The following is a 25527-nucleotide window of genomic DNA, read 5'->3' as shown; positions in this document are numbered from 1 at the left end:
CCCTATTCGAACGGGTATTACTAGAGACGTTGGTTTTGTAATTAGCCAAGCATGTGCGTTATTCCAGAGGACGATTTGTTTGTCCAAATTGCCCCTGTAGCTCAGTTGGTAGAGCATGGCGCTTGCAACGCCAGGGTTGTGGGTTCGTTTCCCACGGGGGCCCAGTATGAAAATGTGTGCACTCACTAACTGTAAGTCGCTCTGACGGTCTGCCTAGCGGCTGACATGCCTGGAGTGGCTCTCCATTCTCTCTCTCATGCTAGCTAGCTCGCTCTTTCTTTCTTTGCTGTGAAAGATGCGAGAGCTTGTGTTCTCGAAATATACTACGGGAAATAGTTTCCTCCGTTGCAAAAATACTGAATCTTATGAGTCGATTCCTTGTGGAATCGAAGCTTGACACCCAGAAATGGGAATCGATTATTTTGGAGTCGACTTCCTACCAAGGTGTCAGAGAGACATGCCATAGCACAACATACAGGTGCGTTCTTCTCATTGCTCAAACGCACAGCATAGGCATGTATTTCATTAATTTGCGATTCATGCATTAAAGCTCCGACACACTGGTAGGATTGTCAAACGTTTGCCTGCACAGTATTTAGCACCTCTGAATGGTGTCAGCAGTCAATCTCTTTTGTGTTCACACAGCAAAGACCTCGTCAGCCACTCAGCCTTGTTAAAATACTCCAAACCAGAAAGTAGCGTTGTTTAAAATCAAATCAAATTTTATTTGCCACATGCGCCGAATACAACAGGTGTAGACATTACAGTGAAATGCTTACTTACAAGCCCTTAACCAACAATGCATTTTTTAAAGATTTAAAAATAAATAAAGTGTTAAGTAAAAAATAAAGCAAATAACTAAAAGAGCAGCAGTAAAATAAAATAACAGTAGGGAGGCTATATACAGGGGGGTACCGGTGCAGAGTCAATGTGCGGGGGCACCGGCTAGTTTGGCTATTCATATCCGTGCTTATGGTCTAGCTATCTGCGCTAATGTTGTTATTTTGTGGAAAGCCCTTGTTGGTACTAGCTAGATAACTAGTACATAGCAAGATGACGAAGACACAATTTAATTCACTCTCCATAATCCCCATAGCCAACTGTTTAGCTAGCTAGTTAGCTAGCAAATCCGCTAGCTAGCACAACTGAGCTAGCTAGCTAGCTAAGGACACTGGACTAACGAAAGCCCTTGTTGATACGAGCTAGTTAACTACCTAGCAAGATCACGAAAACACAATTTAATTCACTCTCCATAATCCCATAGCCAAATGTTTAACTAGCTAACCTTGGCATATTCACCAGCTAGCACAATGAGCTAGCTAGCTAAAGACACTGGACTAACTCGGCAGCTAACTAATCCATTGTGATTGAATTATGACTACTAGTTACAGTGGTTAGCTAGCTTGGAGGAATTATTTAGTGTTGTGTGCACTTAGTTAGCTAACTACACTACATTCCCATAGCCTAAATTGCATATGAAGTGTGACTGCCTCAAAATGCCCAATTTCCCCCCCGTTCGTGCTCTCTAGTTGGCTCAAAGTGAAGTTGTTGGCCACTGACAAGCATTAGACTGGGTCGGACTCGGCACGCAATAGGTACAGCTTTTCTCTGGCAACAGAAGGAACGGCATCCCACTGTGATTAGTTATCCTACTGTAATGAGTACCTATCCGCTGATCGGCAATGAGATTCTCGGTATTTCATGCTTTGGAATTAATTTCAAAATATTAATTTGTTACACTTCACCTGTGCAATGTTTTTGTGTATGAAAAGCATTTGAGACCCATAGCCTGCCCTATTCCATGATGCAAATGATTGTCAGCCTCCTTTTGATGTCAAGGATTATTGGTTGTGTTCAATATTTGCCTATGAAAATAAACAAAATATTAATATTTTGAATGTTGTTCAGATTCTGCTTGTACAGAACACATTTTGTTGGTTTTGCTAAATGCAAGAATCAATGCCAGGTTTTATTATTAAATAGCTAAATGCATGTGGGAAGCCCCGCCTATAATATGTGCGGTGCTGACGTGCTTTGGTCCCTCACGTGACTCCTGGAATGTTAACAATGCAGTAAGTGTCGTCCAATTTTGTACTGAATTCTAATTCTGCCTGGAGTTGGGAGAAAATGGAGTCTTCATGATATTTACTCGGGCCTACAGTTAAGATAAAGTTCGATACATTATCGTATGTTTTGTGCAACAAATGATTGGATTTAAAGTTTTCCGAAAAGTACTTGGTTGGAATCTTTATCGGATTAAAGCTGAATGATACTTCTATCACATGGTAAGTTAAAAACTTCATATTTTGGGAAAGCCTAACTATTTTGATAAACACACAGAAATAAACGTTATTATTAGTACTGAATTTTATTTAAATTGAAGATAAAGCCTCGGATTTCTTCCAACGCGACCAGCTTTCGTCCAGAGGAAGACTGCTGGGACTGAAATTCTCCCTACATTGGAATGTCGGGCTGCTCCAGGCTGTGGAGTTCCGTTCCTTCCAGGGCTAAGTTGAGAAGGCCTCACGCTCTTTCACTCTCGAAATGTTAAAACTAATCACAACCTCGACAAGAAAACCCACGAAGTGATCAATATGGTAAGAATATTGAAACAAATCCTCTTTACAATGGTCGAGTTTTGTTTTCGCTAAAGCCTATGATGGAAAGGGGGTCATACAGGGGCGATTTTAGCATGTAAATCTTGGTGGGACAAACTCAACCAATACTTTTTTTTTAGAAGTATGCCAGCAAAGCCACTACACAACATGTTATTATTTTATAAGTCCTATGTGGTCTGAAAAGAAAGGAAAATACAACCACGAGGATCCACTTTTATAGACAATATACGGACGCAGAGACAACGCATTGCCCAAACAAAACATCCCTCGCAATATCAACTGGAATTACATGGGTCTATTACTGAACTTTTTGATGACATTTTATTTTTGTTTGAATCGGAAGAGACTGTCGCTGGCAAACATGGTTACAGACCAAACAACATTATATAGTATCCCCTAATCGTGAAGAAAAGCACACCAGTTTATTATAATACACAAAGTAAGCAAAACAATGAAATCATTCCAACATTGCCAAAAATGATGAATAAGATACTGAGATAGAAATATATATATAAGCTATAAAACAATTGAGATGTACAAACTATGGCATAAAGGAACGATGAGCGGATAAGAGGCAAGCCGTAATTTTGATTATGACAATGAGCGAGTAGTAGATATAACTATTTGTTCAGCACTTTTGAACTGTACAGTGACAATTCAGAACATGGGCGGTTATTACAGTATGCTCCCTGTATTGGCCCTCCTGTAGCTCAGTTGGTAGAGCATGGCGCTTGCAACGCAAGGGTTGTGGGTTCGTTTCCCACGGGGGGCCAGTATGAAAAATTTATGCACTCACTAATTGGAAGTAGCTCTGGATAAGAGCGTCTGCTAAATAACTAAAATGTAAAAAAAATGTACACCAAGTCAGAACCGTAGGATAAATAACAGGGGCATATAAGCAGACAGTGAAAGCTCTTACGATATTCGATGATGACATTTCTCTAAAACAGGCTATAGGCTACATGTGCACCACCAAGTCAGAACAGTAGGCTAAGTTCTGAGGGGGAGATGGACAATTCTTAGGTTGAGACACATGGACTACTAACAGCTTACTACACATCATCCACTTAGTATAACTTTATAGCTATTGACATACACTATATATACAAAAGTATGTGGACACCCCTTCAAATTAGTGGATTTGGTTATTTCAGCCACACCCGTTGCTGACAGGTGTATAAAATCGAGCACACCACAATCTCCATAGACAAACATTGGCAGTAGAGTGGCCTTACTGAAGAGCTCCGTGACTTTCAATGTCATAGGATGCCACCTTTCCAACAAGTCAGTTCAAAACATTTCTGCCCTGCTAGAGCTGGCCCGGTCAACTATAAGTGTTGTTATTGTGAAGTGGAAATGTCTAGGAGCAACAACGGCTCAGCTGCGAAGTGGTAGGCCACACAAGCTCACAGAACGGGACCGCCGAGTGCTGATGTGCATAGCGAGTAAAAATCGTCTGTCCTCGGTTGCAACACTCACTACCGAGGTCCAAGCTGTTTCTGGAAGCAACAGCAGTACAAGAACTGTTTGTCGGGAGCTTCATGAAATAGGTTTCCATGGCCGAGCAGCCAAGTGTCGGCTGGAGTGGTGTAAAGCTTGCCGCCATTGGACTCAGGAGCAGTGGAACGCGTGTTCTCTGGAGTGATTAATCACGCTTCACCATCTGGCAGTCTGATGGACGAATCTAGGTTTGGTGGATGCCAGGAGAACGCTACCTGCCCGACTGCATAGTGCCAACTGTAAAGTTTGGTGGAGGAGGAATAATGGTCTGGGGCTGTTTTTTCATGGTTCGGGCTAGGCCACTTAGTTCCAGTGAAGGGAAATCTTAACGCTATAGCATACAATTAAATTTTAGAGGATTCGGTGCCTCCATCTTTGTGGCAACAGTTTGGGGAAGCCCCTTTCCTGTTTCAGCATGACAATGCCCCTGTGCACAAAGCGAGGTCCATACAGAAATGGTTTGTCGAGATCGGTGTGGAAGAACTTGACTGGCCTGCACAGAGCCCTGACCTCAACCCCATCGAACATCTTTGGGATGAATTGGAACGCAGACTGGGAGCCAGGCCTAAATGCCCAACTTCAGTGCCCGACCTCACTAATGCTCTTGTGGCTAAATGGAAGCAAGTCCCCGCAGCAATGTTCCAACATCATCTAGTGGAAAGCCTTCCCAGAAGAGTGGAGGCTGTTATAGCAGCAAACAGGGGACCAACTCCATATTAATGCCCTTGATTTAGGAATGAGATGTTCAACAAGCAGGTGTCCACATACACTACATGTCCAAAAGTATCTCCCTGGCATATTACATTTATGCAGCAGTATACAAGACATATTTTTGGACTCACCGTTGTTGTGCTGTGTTCACTTGAACGTGGGGCGGCGGCCCTTCTTGTGGGCAAACTCTGGATGTATGGTGCTTTCAAGACAACTGGTAACTCAGAAAAAAACAAGGTTGAATCATGATGTCAGTGATCTTATAATATAATAATAATAATATAATATGCCATTTAGCAGACGTTTTTTTCCAAAGCGACTTACAGTGATGTGTGCATACGAACCCACTACCCTGGCGTTACAAGCGCCATGCTCTACCAATTGAGCTACCAATTGAGCTACAGAGGACCACATCTTCAGGTCGGAGCTCTAGAAAGAGGCCATTCCCGACTTGGAGTTCCGAGTTCCGAGTTGTCTTGAACACACTCAAGTAATGCTGAATTGACAGCATTGCCAATGTATTCAACCTTTTCTGGCCCACGGTGTTGTGTGTGAATGTTTATTCTTTTAAGCTTGGGAAAGAGACCCTTTCAGACAGATGTTTTAAATCCATAAACCCAGACTTGGAACACACACCCTCTCCACCGAATAGCAGGCAGGGGAAGCAAAATAGTGATTGCTTCGCGACACTTGCGGTTAGCCATTGATTCCTTCCAAACCACTCATTGTTGAATTTGCGATTTCAGACTTGTTGAGTAATGTTTATGGCCAATGAGCACCGATACGTTTTATCTATAATTTCTCTTCATATGACAAGGATTGAAATGGATTTGCCAGTAGATTGTTGTCGTGATTCATGAGGATGACTGCTTGCTAGCTAAGATTGTGAAAGTATGATGTTGACATGATCAGTCCAATCAAAGCTACCGTAGATATAACGTGATTTGAAGTCATTTTATCTGTGGCCAATGACCTTGAGCCTTCTTGGACAGGCACTTCTAATGTTAATCTATGACAGCACCCAAGGGGGCTTGAACTGCCTAGCTCTCCCTGTAGATTCGGTGGTGACGTAGTGTCCCCATGAGGGACACAACACTGAGCCAGTCATGGCGGAACTGGAGAAGATTACCAATGCCTATACTGTGTCTTTTCGCTGGCTGCCCCTCCACCACAGAAAGCACTGAGCTATGTTTGTATGCGGCTTTATTAACTCAAGGAAACACTTTTTTTCTCCGTTGTTTTCAAACTGATATGTGACACAAATTAATGCCAAAATAACATGCAAAACAAGCAAATACATTTTTATTTATTGCTAAAATGGTGGGGCTCAGTTCCTCCTCACTGTTAGATTCACTATAAGTTTGCATGATGTTCGGTTGGGTCAAATGCGGTCAACAGATTGTTCCAAACAAAAATGATGCTGCTTTGCACTTTGCTTCTTAATAAAAATAATTATATTTCTTGATATATATTGCAAGTCAAATCTCAATATTTGAAAAACTATATTTTGCCCATATCGTGCAGCCTTCTCAGGCATTGCAGACTGAGGCCCTCATTAGAAAAGACAGGCCAATAGGCACCATAGATCCTGTGTGATTAACAGTACAGTATTCTCCAATCAGTCAGATAGGCATTTTGTTAGATAAGATAATGACTTTATTATCCCGTGGGAAAAATTTGGTTGCGGCTCTGTGTATACATAAAAACACACAATCAAGCATAGAAAAGGACATACAGTGGGGAAAAAAAGTATTTAGTCAGCCACCAATTGTGGATGTTCTCCCACTTAAAAAGATGAGAGGCCTGTAATTTTCATCATAGGTACACGTCAACTATGACAGACAAATTGAGAAAAAAATATCCATCAAATCACATTGTAGGATTTTTTATGAATTTATTTGCAAATTATGGTGGAAAATAAGTATTTGGTCACCTACAAACAAGCAAGATTTCTGGCTCTCACAGACCTGTAACTTCTTCTTTAAGAGGCTCCTCTGTCCTCCACTCGTTACCTGTATTAATGGCACCTGTTTGAACTTGTTATCAGTATAAAAGACACCTGTCCACAACCTCAAACAGTCACACTCCAAACTCCACAATGGCCAAGACCAAAGAGCTGTCAAAGGACACCAGAAACAAAATTGTAGACCTGCACCAGGCTGGGAAGACTGAATCTGCAATAGGTAAGCAGCTTGGTTTGAAGAAATCAACTGTGGGAGCAATTATTAGGAAATGGAAGACATACAAAACCACTGATAATCTCCCTCGATCTGGGGCTCCACACAAGATCTCACCCCGTGGGGTCAAAATGATCACAAGAACGGTGAGCAAAAATCCCAGAACCACACGGGGGGACCTAGTGAATGACCTGCAGAGAGCTGGGACCAAAGTAACAAAGCCTACCATCAGTAACACACTACGCCGCCAGGGACTCAAATCCTTCAGTGCCAGACCTGTCCCCCTGCTTAAGCCAGTACATGTCCAGGCCCGTCTGAAGTTTGCTAGAGTGCATTTGGATGATCCAGAAGAGGATTGGGAGAATGTCATATGGTCAGATGAAACCAAAATAACACTCGTCGTGTTTGGAGGACAAAGAATGCTGAGTTGCATCCAAAGAACACCATACCTACTGTGAAGCATGGGGGTGGAAACATCATGTTTTGGGGCTGTTTTTCAGCAAAGGGACCAGGACGTGTAAAGGAAAGAATGAATGGGGCCATGTATCATGAGATATTGAGTGAAAACCTCCTTCCATCAGCAAGGGCATTGAAGATGAAACGTGGCTGGGTCTTTCAGCATGACAATGATCCCAAACACACCGCCCGGGCAACGAAGGACTGGCTTCGTAAGAAGCATTTCAAGGTCCTGGAGTGGCCTAGCCAGTCTCCAGATCTCAACCCCATAGAAAATCTTTGGAGGGAGTTGAAAGTCTGTGTTGCCCAGCGACAGCCCCAAAACATCACTGCTCTAGAGGAGATCTGCATGGAGGAATGGGCCAAAATACCAGCAACAGTGTGAGAAAACCTTGTGAAGACTTACAGAAAACGTTTGACCTGTGTCATTGCCAACAAAGGGTATATAACAAAGTATTGAGAAACTTTTGTTATTGACCAAATACTTATTTTCCACCATAATTTGTAAATAAATTCATTAAAAATCCTACAATGTGGTTTTCTGGAAAAAAATATCTCATTTTGTCTGTCATAGTTGACGTGTACCTATGATGAAAATTACAGGCCTCTCTCATCTTTTTAAGTGGGAGAACTTGCACAATTGGTGGCTGACTAAATACTTTTTTCCCCCACTGTATACAGACAATAAATACAGGTAGAAAAGTGCAGTTCATGAGCGATCAATGATTAATCTGTACACTATACACATCAGTACAATGTCAACTGCAGGCCAGCCCACTGGTCCTACTAGTGGGTTTAAAACATTTAGGAGCCTTGTAAGTAGGAGACCCTGTCTCTACTCTCCTCTGTCTGTTGTTCTTCAGTGGAAATCTATTTTTCTGTCGTTTATTTTGGTCGACTCTCCCCCATGATGCAATGGTATGAGTTTTCTTGTCGTCACTTGTGGAATGGAATGCTATGGGTCAGATGTGGCGCGCAAAGCATTACAAGAATGGGAGCTGAGGCTAAATATTCTGGAGATTGCGGTGGAGCTTGGCACTACCATCTCAAATATGTGTTTGTTTAGAAAAACTCTCAACACTCACAGTGAGTGCTGTGTTTGTGTCAGAAAAGGCCTCAAACACCCAAACCCCAAAAATGCCTTTTTCAACCCATGATGGGACATAGCACACAGAGAGGGAGAGAAAGAGATGGTGACAGAGGGTGGTATTGATGGTAGTATCCTGATTTAAATGGACCCAGTGGATGCTGTTGATCTCAAGCTGTTTTCTCAAGCCTATCTACCAAGTACTGGTCTGGTGGTCTCTCAGCCCTGTTCTATAGCCACTGAGTTGAAATCAAGTTAACCACCAATATTTTAATCATTGTCATAATTGAACATGTCTAAGTTACACAGGTCAAATACATTAATAAATATGTTATACACGATCATACATCAATGATAGTGTTTTACACCACACAAGCTATGTTACACGATTACTCCGCGATAAAACATTGTTGTTGCCATGTGACTATTCCACGTGTGCATAGAGAGATATGCTTCCTTCACACCTCCTATATTCTGCACCGGAGAGTAGCACTGCCACAATAGAATGTAGACAATGTTCTTGGAGATAAAACTGTAAAGGGGTGTTAATATTGGATCACACAGGATTATTTCACACACAGTTGATGAGACGTGTATAACTAATGTGACTCAACACCACCATGACCTCAACCCAACCACACACACACACATCTTGACCATACCCTTACAGTGACATTTTAGTAATGTTTTCTGCTCTGGTCTTGCTCCATAGGTGCAGAAAGGAGCCCGAGTGGTTTGGGCCAAGGGCATCCTTGTGACCGCTCACATGACTTGGAATAAGGAGGAATGTGACCCCTAAAACACACAACATGGAACGCCAGTTGGAATCCTATCAGTAGGAGCCAGCCACACAGAGACCAAAAAAACCTAGACCAAGAGAAATAGAGGAGGAATCTCAATCTCTCTACAGATCTCTCCTACAGGAGGGCCTAATCTATTTAGGTCACAGAGTTCCAGAGCAAGTTTACGAGTGTGTGTGTGTCAGTTGTGGGTGTCTGTTTGGGTGTGAGTTCCTTAGGCTAGATACTAAAACAGCGGAGTGTCATGAGGCCTAAGACGTTCCCCGCTGCTCCGTACGTGGGCAACACGCGCCAGCGCCTCCAGGAGATCAAGGAGGGGCTGAAGCAGCCAGCCAAGCTGGTGAGCCAGGCCCTCCATGGGGGCAGCTCCCGGGGTGAGGTGGGCCGCGGGACCGAAAGCAAGGGCAAAGACCCCGGCAGTCGCCAGCAGCAGCTCCGGCCCCCTCAGAAGTTCAACAACTACCAGAACGCTCTGAGAGAGATCCGCAAGTCCCTCATGCCCTTTGCCAATGAGTCTGGCCCCTCCTCTGGCTCCGCCCACCCTGCTGGAGACGTCAACCGACAGATGCTGCAGGAGTTGGTCAACGCTGGCTGTGACCAGGTGAGGACTGGAGAGTGTGTGTGTGTGTGTGTGTGGTTTCAAGTGGGAGAAACTGCTCTCGTCTGTATCAATGTCTCAACTTAAATGCTGGTTCTATAATCATGTACTGTAAGTGCCTAACATAACTCATTAATGTGGATGTAGAAAGCGCCATTCAATGTCATAATATCCAGAAATACAATACAACCTTTCTCTGCCAAGAGTACAGTACAATGGTTACATAATGTGGAATGCAGAAATGTTAAAATATCAGTCGGTTTCTTCATCCTCTTTCGGAACAAGAGTGAACATATTCTCCACCCCAGAGCGAGATGGGGAGAGGCGATGGAAGAAGAAGAGCGAGAATGTTTCCTGCGAAAACATTGTCAGCTCACACATGCTCACCTTTCGCCTAAAGAAATAAACCCTTTACTGTATTTGATATGGAAAGCTTTATTACAGGGATACGTTTTATCAGAGTATTTCTGAATAATATGGATCAGACTGTTCAGCAGAGTTCAGTCTCTTTTTAAACACCCATAACTGGCCTAAGATCAGGTCATTTTAAAGGTATCAGTGTGTTCAAAGCTCTTGGACTGACCAGAGACCAGTTACTATAATCAGACTCAATACCGTGCCACTGTGGTTGAAGGCTTCAGGACAGGCACTGTGATGGCGGCACTCGGCATTTAAAGAATGCTTAACTCAAGTCTTTGCACAACACTACTGACAAACCCCTCAGACCTCAACACAGTAGAGATAGTGGGGCGAGAGGGAGAGAAGGAAGACACAAGCCAGATAGATACAACTCTTTTCCTGCCTACTGACTTTGATCTCTGTCGTCTGGCTTTTACCATCACAATGATGGGTTATAAGTAATGGTGTCTCAATAAGCGATGCGGCAGTCACTGTGTCTGTCCTAGGGCTGCCTCCTTAAGTTAACCTAGCCGGACCGAGGTATGCATCCTGTAAGACTTTAACAACAACATTATGACAATTTAGCAACTTAATCAGTCCTCAGCCCTTTACATAAGTGCTTTAGGTTTCCTGGACCAGCCGCCAGGCGTGTCGTATGATAGATGGTCCTGGTATTTTTAGGCGACTGTGACCGAGGGGCCACTGAACGGACCATTGAGTGTGGGCCTGGGCCCTTATTTTCCTACACATTCCACAGCCGTAATGGCCGCCGTAGTGAGTGGCCCCTCTAGTCTCAACTCCCCTCCATCCCCAAAAGCCCTGTGGCCTTAGTCTTATCAGCAGCCTCTCCTCTCCTCCTCCAGCCACAAATTACACAGCGCTGCGGCAAGTTACATAATCACTGTAAAAGAGGAAATGTTTTGGTGGAGGAGCGAGGAGGGGCAGCTGGGAGGGACGGAGGGTGGAGTGTGGAGGAGCTCTTTTCCTCTCCTCCACCTTCGCGCCACTATTACTGTACGAGGGTCCGGCCGGGCGGAGTGGAGACAGGAATCTTATGCACACTTAGCATATTTAAACCTCTGACATATGAAATGATGTGATCACCGCCTTTATGTAATGATTAGGTTAACAGGATGTGACAGAAGCCTTGTGTGTGTGCGTGAGTGCTCCGCTATCTTCCCCTTCTATTAATTGCACGATCTGTTGTTCCACAGACCTATTGATGTCCCCCTCTCTCCGCCTGTCCATCCAAACTCAGCTCCATAAAGGTCTTCCATATGGCTTTCATTTCCAGGGTCCCATAGTGGAATGTGTTGCAGAATTAGGTCAAAGTGAAAGCTAATATAAAACAAACAGCCTTCCTCTCAGAACTTAGAACAGTGGCGCAGAAACTGTCATTACATCCAGGAGTGTGTATTTTGTAGTTCACTTGAGTGAGAGTTGGGTGTGTGTGATTTATATTTACTAACTCCCAGCCTCCTAAGGAGAGTGAGAGTGTTTGTGTGTGTGTGTGTGTGTGCTATCAGTGTGTGTGTGATTATGCGTTTGGGATAACTCCTTGGCTTGTGGCTGTAACCATTATGACAAGGGTGCAAATGTGGTAGAGGTTATTTTAGGCTGGAAGCCACATGAGTCTAGTAGACAGAGAGAGAAGGAGAGTGTATGCCAGAGAGACAGAGACAGAGGAAGAGAGAGAAATGAGAGGAAAAGACACCCAAAAATACTTTACTTCCTGGCCTGTGGAAGTGAGTGTTTATATTCGGTTTCCTGTGTGTGTGTGTGTTATGCGTGAGGGAAAGAGTGTATTTTGGTTCAAACGTATGGGCAGGCCCACTCTCAGATGGACCCACACACACACACACACACACACACATTGTGTAGAATATCTGTGGCTCCGGTGTTTCCTGGTTCTGAGAGCTGAATGTGCTTACAGTCGCTATGCAGCCCTGTTTTTAAACCAATACGTTTCCTCCCTGCAAATGGATGCACCCAGTCTGTCTCAGAACCTGTGGACACGCAATGGTTGCATTAGTCTCTTTAAACTAGTTTAAAGTCCACTTCAGTCCTTAAAATGTATTTAGCCCTAGTTAGGGTTGTTGCGGTGACTGTATTACCGGCAGTCATGAGTCATGACTGCAGTAAAATTCTACGTGCCCGTTGAGTCATCTGTAATCTCCTCTTAGGCACTCTGGAGATGCGTTCGTAGTATCCAACTTGCTAACGATCATCTGGTCGCTGATCGCCTGTACACAGGGCTCTATTGTCCCTCTAACCACTCTGACATCAATGCAAATGCAATCTAAACACTAATCAAACACGAAACAGTATGTGCTTTTAAAACTCACCACTGTGATGAATCAATTTGAAGAAAGAAGTGAGTGGAAACATGGTTGTTGTTTCAATGCCTAATACAACGAAATAGACAGCGCGTTGTAAGGTAATGATTAATTCAAAACACCCATATGCATATTAGAACTAATGCATATTCAAAGGGCTATACAGTGCATTCGGAAATTATTCAGACCCCTAGGCATTTCGTTACGTTACAGCCTTATTCTAAAATTGATTAAATCTATTTTTTTCCTCATCAATCTACACACAATACTATATAATGACAAAACAAAATTTTAGCAAATTCATTAAAAATAAAAAACTGAAATACCTTATTTACATAAATATTCAGACATTTTGCTATGAGACTCGAAATTGAGCTCATGTGCATCCTGTTTCCATTGATCATCCTTTGTTTCTACAACTTAATTTGAGTCCACCTGTGGTAAATTCAGTTGATTGGACATGATTTGGAAAGGCACACACCTGTCTATATAAGGTCCGACAGTTGACAGCGCATGTGAGAGCGAAAACCAAGCCATGAGGTTGAAGGAATTGTCCTTAGAGCTCAGAGACAGGATTGTGTCGAGGCACAGATCTGGGGAAGGGTACCAAAACATTTCTGCAGCATTGAAGGTCCCCAGGAACACAGTGGCCTCCATCATTCTTAAATGGAAGAAGTTTGGAACCACCAAGACTCTTCCTAGAGCTGGCCGCTCGGCCAAACTGAGCAATCGGGGGAGAAGGGCCTTGGTCAGGGAGGTGACCAAGAACCCGATGGTCACTCTGACAGAGCTCTAAAGTTCCTCTGTGGAGATGGGAGAACCTTCCAGAAGGACAACCATCTCTGTAGCATTCCACCAATCAGGCCTTTATGGTAGAGTGGCCAGACGGAGGCCAGACGGAAGCCACTCCTCAGTAAAAGGCACAACCCGCTTGGAGTTTGCCAAAAGGCACCTAAAGAGAAACAAGATTCTCTGGTCTGATGAAACCAAGATTGAACTATTTTGCCTGAATGCCAAGTGTCACGTCTGGAGGAAACCTGGCACCCTCCCTATAGTGAAGCATGGTGGTGGCAGCATCACGCTGTGGGGATGTTTTTCAGCGGCAGGGACTGGGAGACTAGTCAGGATCAGGGGAAAGATGAACGCTGCAAAGTACAGAGAGATCCTTGATGAAAACCTGCTCCAGAGCGCTCAGGACCTCAGACTGGGACGAACGTACACCTTCCAACAGGACAACGACCCTAAGCACACAGCCAAGACAACGCAGGAGTGGCTTCTGGACAAGTCTCTGAATGTCCTTGAGTGGCCCAGCCAGAGCCCGGACTTGAACCCGATCTAACATCTCTGGAGAGAGCTGAAAGTAGCTGTGCAGCGACGCTCCCCATCCAACCTGACAGTGCTTGAGAGGATCTGCAGAGAAGAATGGGAGAAACTCTCCAAATACAGGTGTGCCAAGCTTGTAGCGTCATACCCAAGAAGACACAAGGCTGTAATCGCTGCCAAAGGTGCTTCAACAAAGTACTGAGTAAAGGGTCTGAATACTTATGTAAATGTGATATTTCTGTTTTTTATTTTTAATACATTTGCTAACATTTCTTAACCTGTTTTTGCTTTGTCACCAATTTAATCCATTTTAGAATAACGTAACAAAGTGTGGAAAAAGTCAAGGGGTCTGAATATTTTCCGATGCACTGTATGTGCATGAGTTGTGTTACCTGGTGAGGTCTGTTTGATGACCCGGACGATGACCCTGCATGATGCAACTATCATCATGCAGCACATATCTTTTGATTTCTAAGACATTTTAAGGTTTGTATCATTCACAACTAAAGTTGCCAAATAATTCTAAATCTAGAGTATAGGACCTGTTTTTAAATGATTTACTTTTATGCTCAACATAGCCACTTCATATGTGCACTCTCCCGCTGGAATGGGAAAAATATCCTTTCTATTTTATTCCGCTAAGTTCAATTATATTCTTCTTACTACAAAATCAGATAATGTAAAATAATGGCACATGACTTATAAGCATATCTTGTCTGCTAAATGAACAAGCCTACAGCCTATGGCATGGCACATAGCCAGATAACATACAGTAGGCCAACTAATAATTAGTCCTTTCTTCATATAATGTTTCTTTAGACCTGCCAAAAATTAAATTGATTTATTGTGATGGTGTATATTCAATTGATTTATTAGTCTCTTTTTTTTAATGCAGAAGTTCCAAAGGCGTGCATCAGCGGCTTGTATGTATGGATGGCCTTGAGATGCTAAACGTGTTTATGTTAATTACCGGTCAATTACCCTGAGACCGGCAGTCTTTTGCATGACAATAACCGGCTAACATAATTTCATGACTGCCACAACCCTAGCCCTAGTTTATTTCCTGTAAAATGTTATATTCTTACACAACATCATCAAGATTAATCTTGATTCTATGTTTTAAATAACAACCTCCAGTGGCTATTTCAGATGAGCAGTAGTATTTGGTTGGAGTTCTCTAACTGACCATCGGAGGCGGTGTGGGGCTGAATGCCTGTGTTGACTGAGGGCCAAACTGAGGTTTGGGTTGAATGTCTTTAGCGTGAGGTCATATGCCATTAAGGGGTATTTCCTCATGTAGTTGTGGGTCGCCTAGTTAAAGAACGGTCGCAGGTTGTCTCGTGTTTGTTTTCACGTCTCACTCACTGATGTTTAATGGCTGTTGTTGTTTGTACTCTGCCTATCAGCCAGTGTGAAAATAGTAGGATAACCTGTTTCAGACATAAGGAAGTGGATGGCTGAAAACTTTTTACTTTTAAACTCGGACAAAACAGAGATGCTTGTTCTAGGTCCCAAGAAACAAAGAGATCTTCTGTTAAATCTGACAATTCATCTTGATGGTTGTAAAGTCGTCTCAAATAAAACTGTGAAGGACCTCGGCGTTACTCTTGACCCTGATCTCTCTTTTGACGAACATATCAAGACTGTTTCAAGGACAGCTTTTTTCCATCTACGTAACATTGCAAAAATCAGAAATTTTCTGTCCAAAAATGATGCAGAAAAATTAATCCATGCATTTGTTACTTCTAGGTTAGACTACTGCAATGCTCTATTTTCCGGCTACCGGATAAAGCACTAAATAAACTTCAGTTAGTGCTAAATACGGCTGCTAGAATCCTGACTAGAACCAAGAAATGTGATCATATTACTCCAGTGCTAGCTTCCCTACACTGGCTTCCTGTTAAGGCAAGGGCTGATTTCAAGGTTTTACTGTTAACCTATAAAGCGTTACATGGGCTTGCTCCTACCTATCTTTCCGAGTTGGTCCTGCCGTACATACCAATACGTACGCTACGGTCACAAGACGCAGGCCTCCTAATTGTCCCTAGAATTTCTAAGCAAACAGCGGGAGGCAGGGCTTTCTCCTATAGATCTCCATTTTTATGGAACAGTCTGCCTACCCATGTGAGAGACGCAGACTCGGTCTCAACCTTTAAGTCTTTACTGAAGACTTATCTCTTCAGTAGGTCATATGATTGAGTGTAGTCTGGCCCAGGAGTGTGAAGGTGAACGGAAAGGCTCTGGAGCAACGAACAGCCCTTGCTGTCTCTGCCAGGCCGGTTCCCCTCTCCACTGGGGTTCTCTGCCTCTAACCCTGTTGCAGGGGCTGAGTCACTGGCTTGCTGGTGCTCTTTCATGCCGTCCCTGGGAGGGGTGCGTCACTTGAGTGGGTTGAGTTACTGACGTGATCTTCCTGTCTGGGTTGGCGCCCCCCCTTGGTTTGTGCTGTGGTGGAGACCTCTGTGGGCTATACTCGGCCTTGTCTCAGGATTGTAAGTTGGTGGTTGAGGATATCCCTCTAGTGGTGCGGGGGCTGTGCTTTGGCAGAGTGGGTGGGGTTATATCCTTCCTGTTTGGCCCTGTCCGGGGTTTCTTCGGATGGGGCCACAGTGTCTCCGGACCGCTCCTGTCTCAGCCTCCAGTATTTATGCTGCAGTAGTTTATGTGTCGGGGGCTGGGGTTAGTTGGTTATACCTGGAGTACTTCTCCTGTCTTATCCAGTGTCCTGTGTGAATTTAAGTATGCTCTCTCTAATTCTCTCGTTCTCTCTTTCTCTCTGAGAACCTGAGCCCTAGGACCATACGTCAGGACTACCGGGCATGATGACACCTTGCTGTCCCCAGTCCGCCTGGCCTTGCTGCTATTCCAGTTTCAACTGTTCTGCCTGCGGTTACGAAACCCCTACCTGTCCCAGACCTGCTGTTTTCAACTCTTAATGATCGGCTATGAAAAGCCAACTGAGAGACCTGAGCCCTAGGACCATACGTCGGGACTACCGGCCGTGGTGACTCCTTGCTGTCCCCAGTCCGCCTGGCCTTGCTGCTATTCCAGTTTCAACTGTTCTGCCTGCGGTTATGGAACCCCTACCTGTCCCAGACCTGCTGTTTTCAACTCTTAATGATCGGCTATGAAAAGCCAACTGAGATTTATTCCTGATTATTATTTGACCATGCTTGTCACTTATGAACATTTTTGAACATCTTGGCATGGTTCTGTTATAATCTTCACCCGGCACAGCCAGAAGAGGACTGGCCACCCCTCATAGCCTGGTTCCTCTCTAGGTTTCTTCCTAGGTTTTCGCCTTTCTAGGGAGTTTTTCCTAGCCACCGTGCTTCTACACCTGCATTACTAGCTGTTTGGGGTTTTAGGCTGGGTTTCTGTACAGCACTTCGAGATATTAGCTGATGTAAGAAGGGCTATATAAAATAAAATTGATTGATTGATTGATTGATTGATTGATGATCTTTATATAAATACTAAAATATGTACTACAGTATGGTGCTGAACTGTCACCATAGAGGTACTTGCCATAAAAATAGCCTGCTATTGGAATGTTGAAAGAATGTAAAAGGGCTGGTTCTATGTTCTGTGTTGTTGTGTGTGAGGCTGGCTCAGGAAATGGCTGGTGCATGACCCCAGGAGAAGAGGATGCAGGTGCAAGGCCTGCTGGGGGGCTGTTTAAATCATTATGTCCTAATGTGTGCTTGCGTGACTATAGAAGAGGCTATACACTATCTGGTACTGAAATAATGCAATCTGTTCCACAACATGAGATGGATGAGCATCATCAGTCACAGTCTCTCAATAATATATCAATGTCTATTAAACACCGTTGTTTTGCCACCAGGAAATGGCGGTGCGGGCTCTGAAGCAGACGGGCAGCAGAAACATTGAGGCTGCTCTGGAGTACATCAGTAAGATGGGATACCTGGACCCCCGCAATGAACTCATCGTCCGGGTCATCAAACAGACCTCACCAGGTAACACAATCATGCACATACAGTGCATTCGGAAAGTATTCAGACCCCTTGACTTTTTCCACATTTTGTTACGTTACAGCCTGATTCTAAAATGGATTAAATTGGTGACAAAGCAAAAACAGGTTTTTAGAAATGTTAGCAAATGTATTAAAAAAGAAAAACTGAAATATCACATTTACTTAAGTATTCAGTACTTTGTTGAAGCACCTTTGGCAGTGATTACAGCCTCAAGTCTTCTTGGGTATGACGCTACAAGCTTAGCACACCTGTATTTGGGGAGTTTCTTCCATTCTTCTCTGCAGATCCTCTTAAGCTCTGTCAGGTTGGATGGGGAGCGTCGCTGCACAGCTATTTTCAGGTCTCTCCAGAGATGTTCGATCGGGTTCAAGTCCGGGCTCTGGCTGGGCCACTCAAGGACATTCAGAGACTTGTCCCGAAGCCACTCCTGCGTTGTCTTTGCTATGTGCTTAGGGTCGCTGTCCTGTTGGAAGGTGAACCTTCGCCCCAGCCTGAGGTCCTAAGCGCTCTGGAGCAGGTTTTCATCAAGGATCTCTCTGTACTTTGCTCCGTTCATCTTTCCCTCAATCCTGACTAGTCTCCCAGTCCCTGCCGCTGAAAAACATCCCCACAGCATGATGATGCTGCGACCACCATGCTTCACCGTAGGGATGTTGCCAGGTTTCCTCCACACGTGACACTTGGCATTCAGGCCAAAGAGTTCAATCTTGGTTTCATCAGACCAGAGAATCTTGTTTCTCATGATCTGAGAGTCCTTTAGGTGCCTTTTGGCAAGCTCCAAGCAGGCTTCCGTCTGGCCACTCTACCATAAAGGCCTGATTGGTAGTGCTGAAGAGATGGTTGTCCTTCTGGAAGGTTCTTCCATCTCCACAGAGGAACTCTCGAGCTCTGTCAGAGTGACCATCGGGTTCTTGGTCACCTCCCTGATTGCTCAGTTTTGGCCGGGCGGCCAGCTCTTGGTGGTTCCAAACTTCTTCCATTTAAGAATGATGGAGGCCACTGTGTTCTTGGGGACTTCCAATGCTGCAAATGTTTTGTTACCCTTCCCCAGATCTGTGCCTCGACACGATCCTGTCTCTGAGCTCTACGGACAATTCCTTCGACCTCATGGCTTGGTTTTTTCTCTCACCTGCACTGTCAACTGTGGGACCTTATGTAGACAGGTGTGTGCCTTTCCAAATCATGTCCAATCAATTGAATTTACCACAGGTGGACTCAAATCAAGTTGTAGAAACATCTCAAGGATGATCAATGGAAACAGGATGCACCTGAGCTCAATTTCGAGTCTCATACAAAGGGTCTGAATACTTATGTAAATAAAGGATTTCTGTTTTCTATTTCTAATACATTTGCAAAAATGTCTAGAAACCTGTTTTTGCTTCGTCATTATGGGGTATTGTGTGTAGATTGATGAGGAAAATGTTTTATTTAATCAATTTTAGAATAAGGCTGTAACATAACAATGTGGAAAAAGTAAAGGGGTCTGAATACTTTCCGAATGCACTGTATGTTCTAAATATATGCACAGAAAGTTTGAAATGCAATAAGTATATGAACTCACTTACCACTGATTTCTGTCCACAGGCAAAGGGGGTATGCCAAACTCAATGGACCACAGACCACCATTAGAGGGAACAAGTGAGGGCGCCATGCCTCCCTACCACCAGATGGGGGCACCGATGTATGATGGTGCTGGTTATGGACCAGAGGGCGCCTACATGGGTGCCCCCTACATGGGTGCCCCCATGGGACGCCCTCCCAGCATGGGAGCCTACGCTCCAGCCATGGCCGCCTACCCTCCAACCAATCCAGGGAACCCCATGTACACCCCAGGCACCCCGCAGAAGGCCTACCCAGGCAGCATGGAGCAGGCCATGATGGGCTACAGCGTCCCCGGCCAGCCCCAGGCACCAGGAGGCCCCGTCCCCGGACCCCACTACGACTATGGCCATGTCCGGCCTCACATGATGGAGCCCTCAGGCTACGGCGTGCAGAGGAGTGCCTCCTTCCAGAACAAGATGCCGCCGCTGGCACCTGACAACTACGTCAACATACAGGGGAAAGGGGCCATGGGACAGAACGGGGGAGGGTACCCCCCTAACATGTACCTGCCTCCCCACCCCCAGCAGTCCAGCCCCACCTCACACCAGGTCCACATGATGTCCCGCTCACCCGGTGGGGTTGCCGCCGCCATGGGGCCAGACTTCTCTGACCTCCCTCAGGGCCTGCTCACACCCTCTAGAGCCAGCCTTAACCTGGACCTGTACGAGCAGCACCAGCACCACTGGGCCGGTCCCCAGGGTTCTGAGGGGGCCCCTCCAGCTAGGCAGCCCCAGCCTCAGGGGCCCTTCCGGGGAGAGGTGCGGGTCCCCAGCAGGACCAACTCCTTCAACAACCGTTCAGCGCCCCCGAACAACATCCGACCCTCCCTGGTCGCTCCTGGCAAGCAGGACCCGTCCCTGGGACCACCCAACACCATCACGGCGGTGACTTCGCCCCCCATCCAGCAGCCGGTGAAGAGCATCCGGGTGATGAGGCCCGAGCCGAAGACTGCTGTGGGGCCATGTCACCCTGGCTGGTTGGCTGCCCAGGCTGCTCAGGAAGCATCTGAGCCCCTTGCCTACATGCCTGAAGAGGCCTACGCTCTGGAGCCTGCCCAGGAGCCCCGCTGTCCACCACCTCCCTACCCCAAAACCCTGCTCGTGTCTGGGGCTGCTTCAGAGGCAGGGCCCCTGGAGGGACCAGGAGGAGCTATGTGTGGAGCCCCAGACCTCAACACCCCTGCTAGACCACATGGTGGTAGTGGAGGAGGAGGAGGAAAGGAGAGCCAGGTGAAAGAGAAGACCAAGTCTGGGAAAGGAGAGAAGACCGTGAAAAACAAGAAGCAGATCCAGACATCGCCGGTGCCGGTGAGGAAGAACGGGCGTGATCAGGAGAAGAGGGAGTCGCGCATTAAAAGCTACTCGCCCTTCGCCTTCAAGTTCTACATGGAGCAGCATGTGGAGAATGTGATGAAGACTCACCAGCAGAAACTGAACCGCAGGCTGCAGCTAGAGCAGGAGATGTCCAAGGTGAGACAGAGAGAGACCTAAAGGTTATGAGGACCTGTGTTGTAGACAACCCCTAGAATACCCTAAATACCTAGAATGGGAGTCAATGAGTTCATGGCTCTATTTATAACAGCTTGTCCAAAACATTTAGAAAAACAATTACCCAGGGTTCAGTCCTTTTGACAGAATGTTATGAAATCATACAAACAAAAAAAGTGTTTACTAGTGAAGTAATACATTAGTTACTTTTGTATCTTATATTCACAGTTGATTGAGACATTCGAAACATCAAACACTTCAAGAAATATATAATATAATTGTAATAAGGCATGTATACAGTATGTTACTAAGGCAACCTATCCCCTTTTGCTTTCTTGCCCTTCCCCCTTTCTCCAGGCTGGCCTATCAGAGGCGGAGCAGGAGCAGATGAGGAAGATGCTTAACCAGAAGGAGTCCAACTATAACCGGCTGCGCCGTGCCAAGATGGACAAGGCCATGTTTATCAAGATCAAGACGCTGGGCATCGGGGCCTTCGGTGAGGTGTGCCTGACCCGCAAGGTGGACACGGGAGCCCTGTACGCCATGAAGACGCTGCGCAAGAAGGACGTGCTCAACCGCAACCAGGTGGCCCACGTCAAGGTAAAGCTTAAACCAAGTGATGATGATGAGATGCTTCTGGTGATGTTTCCATGTTATTGTGATGCCAAAGGCACATTCCATCATTTGGTATGGAATGTACAATAACGTTTTTTCTTATTCTTTCTAACCCTAAGGCTGAGCGTGACATCCTGGCAGAGGCAGACAACGAGTGGGTAGTGCGTCTGTACTACTCGTTCCAGGACCGTGACAGCCTCTACTTCGTCATGGACTACATCCCCGGAGGAGACATGATGAGCCTGCTGATCCGCATGGGCGTCTTCCCCGAGCCACTGGCATGCTTCTACGTGGCTGAGCTGACCCTGGCCATCGAGAGTGTCCACAAGATGGGCTTCATCCACCGTGACATCAAGCCGGACAACATCCTCATTGACCTGGACGGACACATCAAGTTGACCGACTTTGGCCTCTGCACCGGCTTCCGCTGGACGCACAACTCCAAGTACTATCAGAAAGGTGAGCAGGGGACAAGACAAAGGACAAGTTCTTTCACTGCGTACATGCTTTTGTATAGACGGCTTCCCCTTGATATGTAACATCTTCTCCTCTCTCCAGGGAGCCACATCAGGCAGGACAGCATGGAGCCCAGTGACTTCTGGGACGACGTGTCCAACTGTCGTTGTGGTGACCGGCTGCAGACCCTAGAGCAGCGGGCGACACGGCAACATCAGCGCTGCCTGGCACACTCCCTGGTGGGCACGCCCAACTACATCGCCCCTGAGGTGCTGCTACGCAAAGGTGAGGGAAAGACCGGGCATAGTGCAGTAGTTGTATGTTTGATATATGAAATAAAGAAGCCTATTGTGATCTTGTTAGTGAGCGGTTGTGGTCTTGTCCCTGCAGGGTACACCCAGCTGTGTGACTGGTGGAGTGTGGGTGTGATCCTCTTTGAGATGCTGGTGGGACAGCCACCCTTCCTGGCCCCAACACCCACCGAGACACAGATAAAGGTTAGTAGTCAGTCGACTCACAGCTCAGTAAAACTACTGAATGTGGAAATACCATATCACTCATCAATTGCAGCTCTGAAACATATTGTGTCCATCCCTTTCCTCTTCAGGTGATAAACTGGGAGAGCACGCTGCAGGTGCCCCCGCGGATCAAGCTCAGCCCCGAGGCTGTCGACATCATCGGCCGTCTCTGCTGCTCCCCAGAGGAACGTCTTGGGAGCAACGGCGCTGGCGAGATCAAAACTCATCCCTTCTTCGACCAGATGGATTTCTCCAGCAACCTGCGCACCCAGCCCGCCCCCTACCGGCCCAAGATTGCCCACCCCATGGACACTTCCAACTTCGACCCGGTGGAGGAGGAAGGGAGTCCCGGGGCGTGGAGTGACAGCGGGGACAGCACCCGGGCCTGGGAGACCCTCTGCACCCCACACGGGAAACACCCGGAGCACGCCTTCTACGAGTTCACCTTCCGCAGGTTCTTTGACGACAACGGCTGCCCCTTCCGCTACCCCAAGCCCCCTGAGACCAGCCACAGTCAGGGGCCTCCCAGCAGCAGCGGAGCCAGCAGCATGGGCCCTGAGGAGGAAGAGGAGGAGGAGGAGGAAGAGCAGGGCGAGGGTTGTGAGCCTGTGTATGTGTAGAAGAGCCCAGACTGTTGGCTTTCTAAACCATGCCCCCTCTCTCTCTCTCCACCAATCGGCACTCAGCACCTGGGGCCCTGGCTGCCAACCTCCCATCTACCACTGTTCTTCTTAGAAGTGTGAATGTGTGTTCATGTGTGTGTGTGCGTGCCTCTGTATATGTGGATTTGAGAGACTGAGAGCGAGTGAGATATTGAGAACAGGACGGCCTGACATCTGTTCAACAATTCAGCCACTACTGTGTGGAATCTACAGCGTGAGCAGAGACTACAATAAGAACCCCTGATCTGGGACAACGAAACAACTAACTGTACAAGGGCTAGGCATGGGATACTGATGCCTGAGGGCTGTTGTGAAAAAATACTATTCAGAACAGGAACAGATAGGTATTCTATGGTAATTAAAAGGCTCCAATGCGCTGTGGAGGTTTACAAAAGTGTTCAGATAAGAGTTTGACGCTGGGACCGTGACCTTGCGTGGTCGTAGTGCTCTATCCCATTCCTTCTGCCCTGGGTATTACAGAGATCACTTCTTCCAGGTTGACCTTACCCCAGGAAGTTAACACAAACACGTCTTGTTTCACAGGTTGCTTGTCTCTTCCTTTCTGAGACGTAGGGACTAGAACCAGCGTGTGCTTCGGACACTGAGCTGGACTTTAGGTTGGACTGGACTGAATTAACTGGTGATCGAGGGGAAGAATCAAAACACAACACTTCTCACACAGCAGTGACAAAATAAGCTACCAAAATACACATACACATGCGCACATTCACACTTTGCAGGATGGTTGTACTACACAATCTAGGAGGAAGCAATGGGGTTGTCCTCTGCAGCTAACCACCCTAAGTCCTCTAAAACCACAGGGTTATCTTAAGCATTGCTATCAATGTTGTTTGGATGTTTTTCAAAGGTAGAGGGTCTGACATGGCAGTCTAGAGATTCCCCCATGGTTAATTAGCTGTGTGTCTCCTACATTCAGCTTCACACTGTTTTTTCTCTCCATATAGGTGATGTGGGATGCCGCCATCTTGTGGTTAGAGACATTTTAAAAAGTATTTTGTAGTGATCCAATTTACATTTTAATCACTTAGCAGACACTCTTATCCAGAGCGACTTACAATTAGTGAGTGCATACATTTTTCATACTGGCCCCCCGTGGGATACGAACCCACAACCCTTGCGTTGCAAGCGCCATGCTCTACCAACTGAGCTACAGGAGAGCCACTATGTTGTTCCCTTCCCACCCCTAAATGTCTTCAGGATTCTGTTTCGAGTATCAGACCCAGAGGAATGGTTGTGATGGGTAAATACTCATAGGAACAACAACAGATTCCTTTGGTTGAAGTGCCAGCTGCCAGATACATGGATTACATTGTTATTTGAGTCAATCAATTCCTCTTGATATTATTATGATTATGTTTTATTGAGCTAGTTCTGAGGAAGGTGGACTGCAAGTGTGTAATCAATGCTTTGTTGTAGATATGGATCTTGTGATTACATACACACGTGGTAAGCAGTCACACGACACATACAGTACACCTGCTCTAAGACTGTCGTATACTGTGACATTACTGATGCCAAGAGCAGTGCTTTTTTAGCCACATTGACATTTCAAAGCCCTACCAGCTGGTGCACCACTTACACACACGCAGTATTATACAGTTAACACATCGGAGTGTCCACACAGTCTCTCAGTCCATATGGAGACAGATGTGAAAACTCTATGGCAGAAACATGTGATAGTATGACTATGTGCAATACAGAAAATACAATATATCGTTTTCTAAATACTTACAATTATCCTTTTTATCTTTTAATACTGAAACACGCTATGCACAAATATATATTATATTGGTTTATATATTTTCCGTATAGTTACATGACCCCATGCTGCTTATTATTGTGATTATCATTATTATTTACATTATCATTATTTCATGTATATGTAATTTCCTTTTTGTGTAAAAAAAAAAAAAAAGGTGTGGGTTTGATTGCCAGTGTGTTTGATTTGGAAAGTGACGAACTGTGTGCCTTCTAGATGAATGTTGGTGCGTATCTATCCACCACAATATGATGATGATGATGATGATGATGATCAGTGTTTGTGCAGAATAACAGCAGCGTTCCTGCTCTCTGCAACTGGGCTGGCCCTGTGTATATGAGAGTAGGGCGGAAGAGGGAGAAAGACAGACCGAGTGATGGAGAAAGGAAAACAGGGCAGGATTG

The 25527-nt window shown here is 45.6% G+C and overlaps 1 protein-coding gene across 3 annotated transcripts; it reads left to right on the top strand.

Annotated features, from left to right (window-relative positions):
* The first annotated feature begins 2090 nt into the window (after window positions 1-2090).
* On the top strand, window positions 2091-24407 carry LOC121571694 (serine/threonine-protein kinase LATS2). 3 transcript variants are annotated; one of them, XM_041883313.2, is made up of 10 exons: window positions 2091-2285; window positions 2416-2597; window positions 9262-9950; window positions 17853-17985; window positions 19588-21074; window positions 21450-21692; window positions 21827-22166; window positions 22266-22448; window positions 22554-22660; window positions 22771-24407. In XM_041883313.2, the coding sequence occupies exons 3-10, from the start codon at window positions 9594-9596 to the stop codon at window positions 23299-23301; spliced, it is 3381 nt and encodes a 1126-aa protein (XP_041739247.1). In that variant the 5' UTR covers window positions 2091-2285; window positions 2416-2597; window positions 9262-9593; the 3' UTR covers window positions 23302-24407. The 3 variants fall into 3 exon arrangements, with proteins under 3 accessions (XP_041739247.1, XP_041739248.1, XP_041739249.1); XM_041883314.2 differs by having other exon boundaries at window positions 2384-2597; XM_041883315.2 differs by lacking the exon at window positions 2416-2597.
* The last annotated feature ends 1120 nt before the right edge of the window (window positions 24408-25527 follow it).

The sequence above is a fragment of the Coregonus clupeaformis genome, chromosome 29 (genome assembly GCF_020615455.1).
Source record: "Coregonus clupeaformis isolate EN_2021a chromosome 29, ASM2061545v1, whole genome shotgun sequence".
In the NCBI taxonomy this organism is placed as follows: domain Eukaryota; kingdom Metazoa; phylum Chordata; class Actinopteri; order Salmoniformes; family Salmonidae; genus Coregonus; species Coregonus clupeaformis.
The sequence above is the reverse complement of the archived record's forward strand: the minus strand, read 5'-3'. Positions and strand labels throughout refer to the sequence as shown.

Bases quoted from the DNA above. Each gene is read 5' to 3' on its own strand.
- LOC121571694 (XM_041883315.2), top strand. From the start codon at position 9,594: ATGAGGCCTAAGACGTTCCCCGCTGCTCCGTACGTGGGCAACACGCGC. The intron at 17,986-19,587 runs GTAACACAATCA...TTCTGTCCACAG, and splicing joins CATCAAACAGACCTCACCAG to GCAAAGGGGGTATGCCAAAC. The intron at 21,075-21,449 runs GTGAGACAGAGA...CCCTTTCTCCAG, and splicing joins TAGAGCAGGAGATGTCCAAG to GCTGGCCTATCAGAGGCGGA.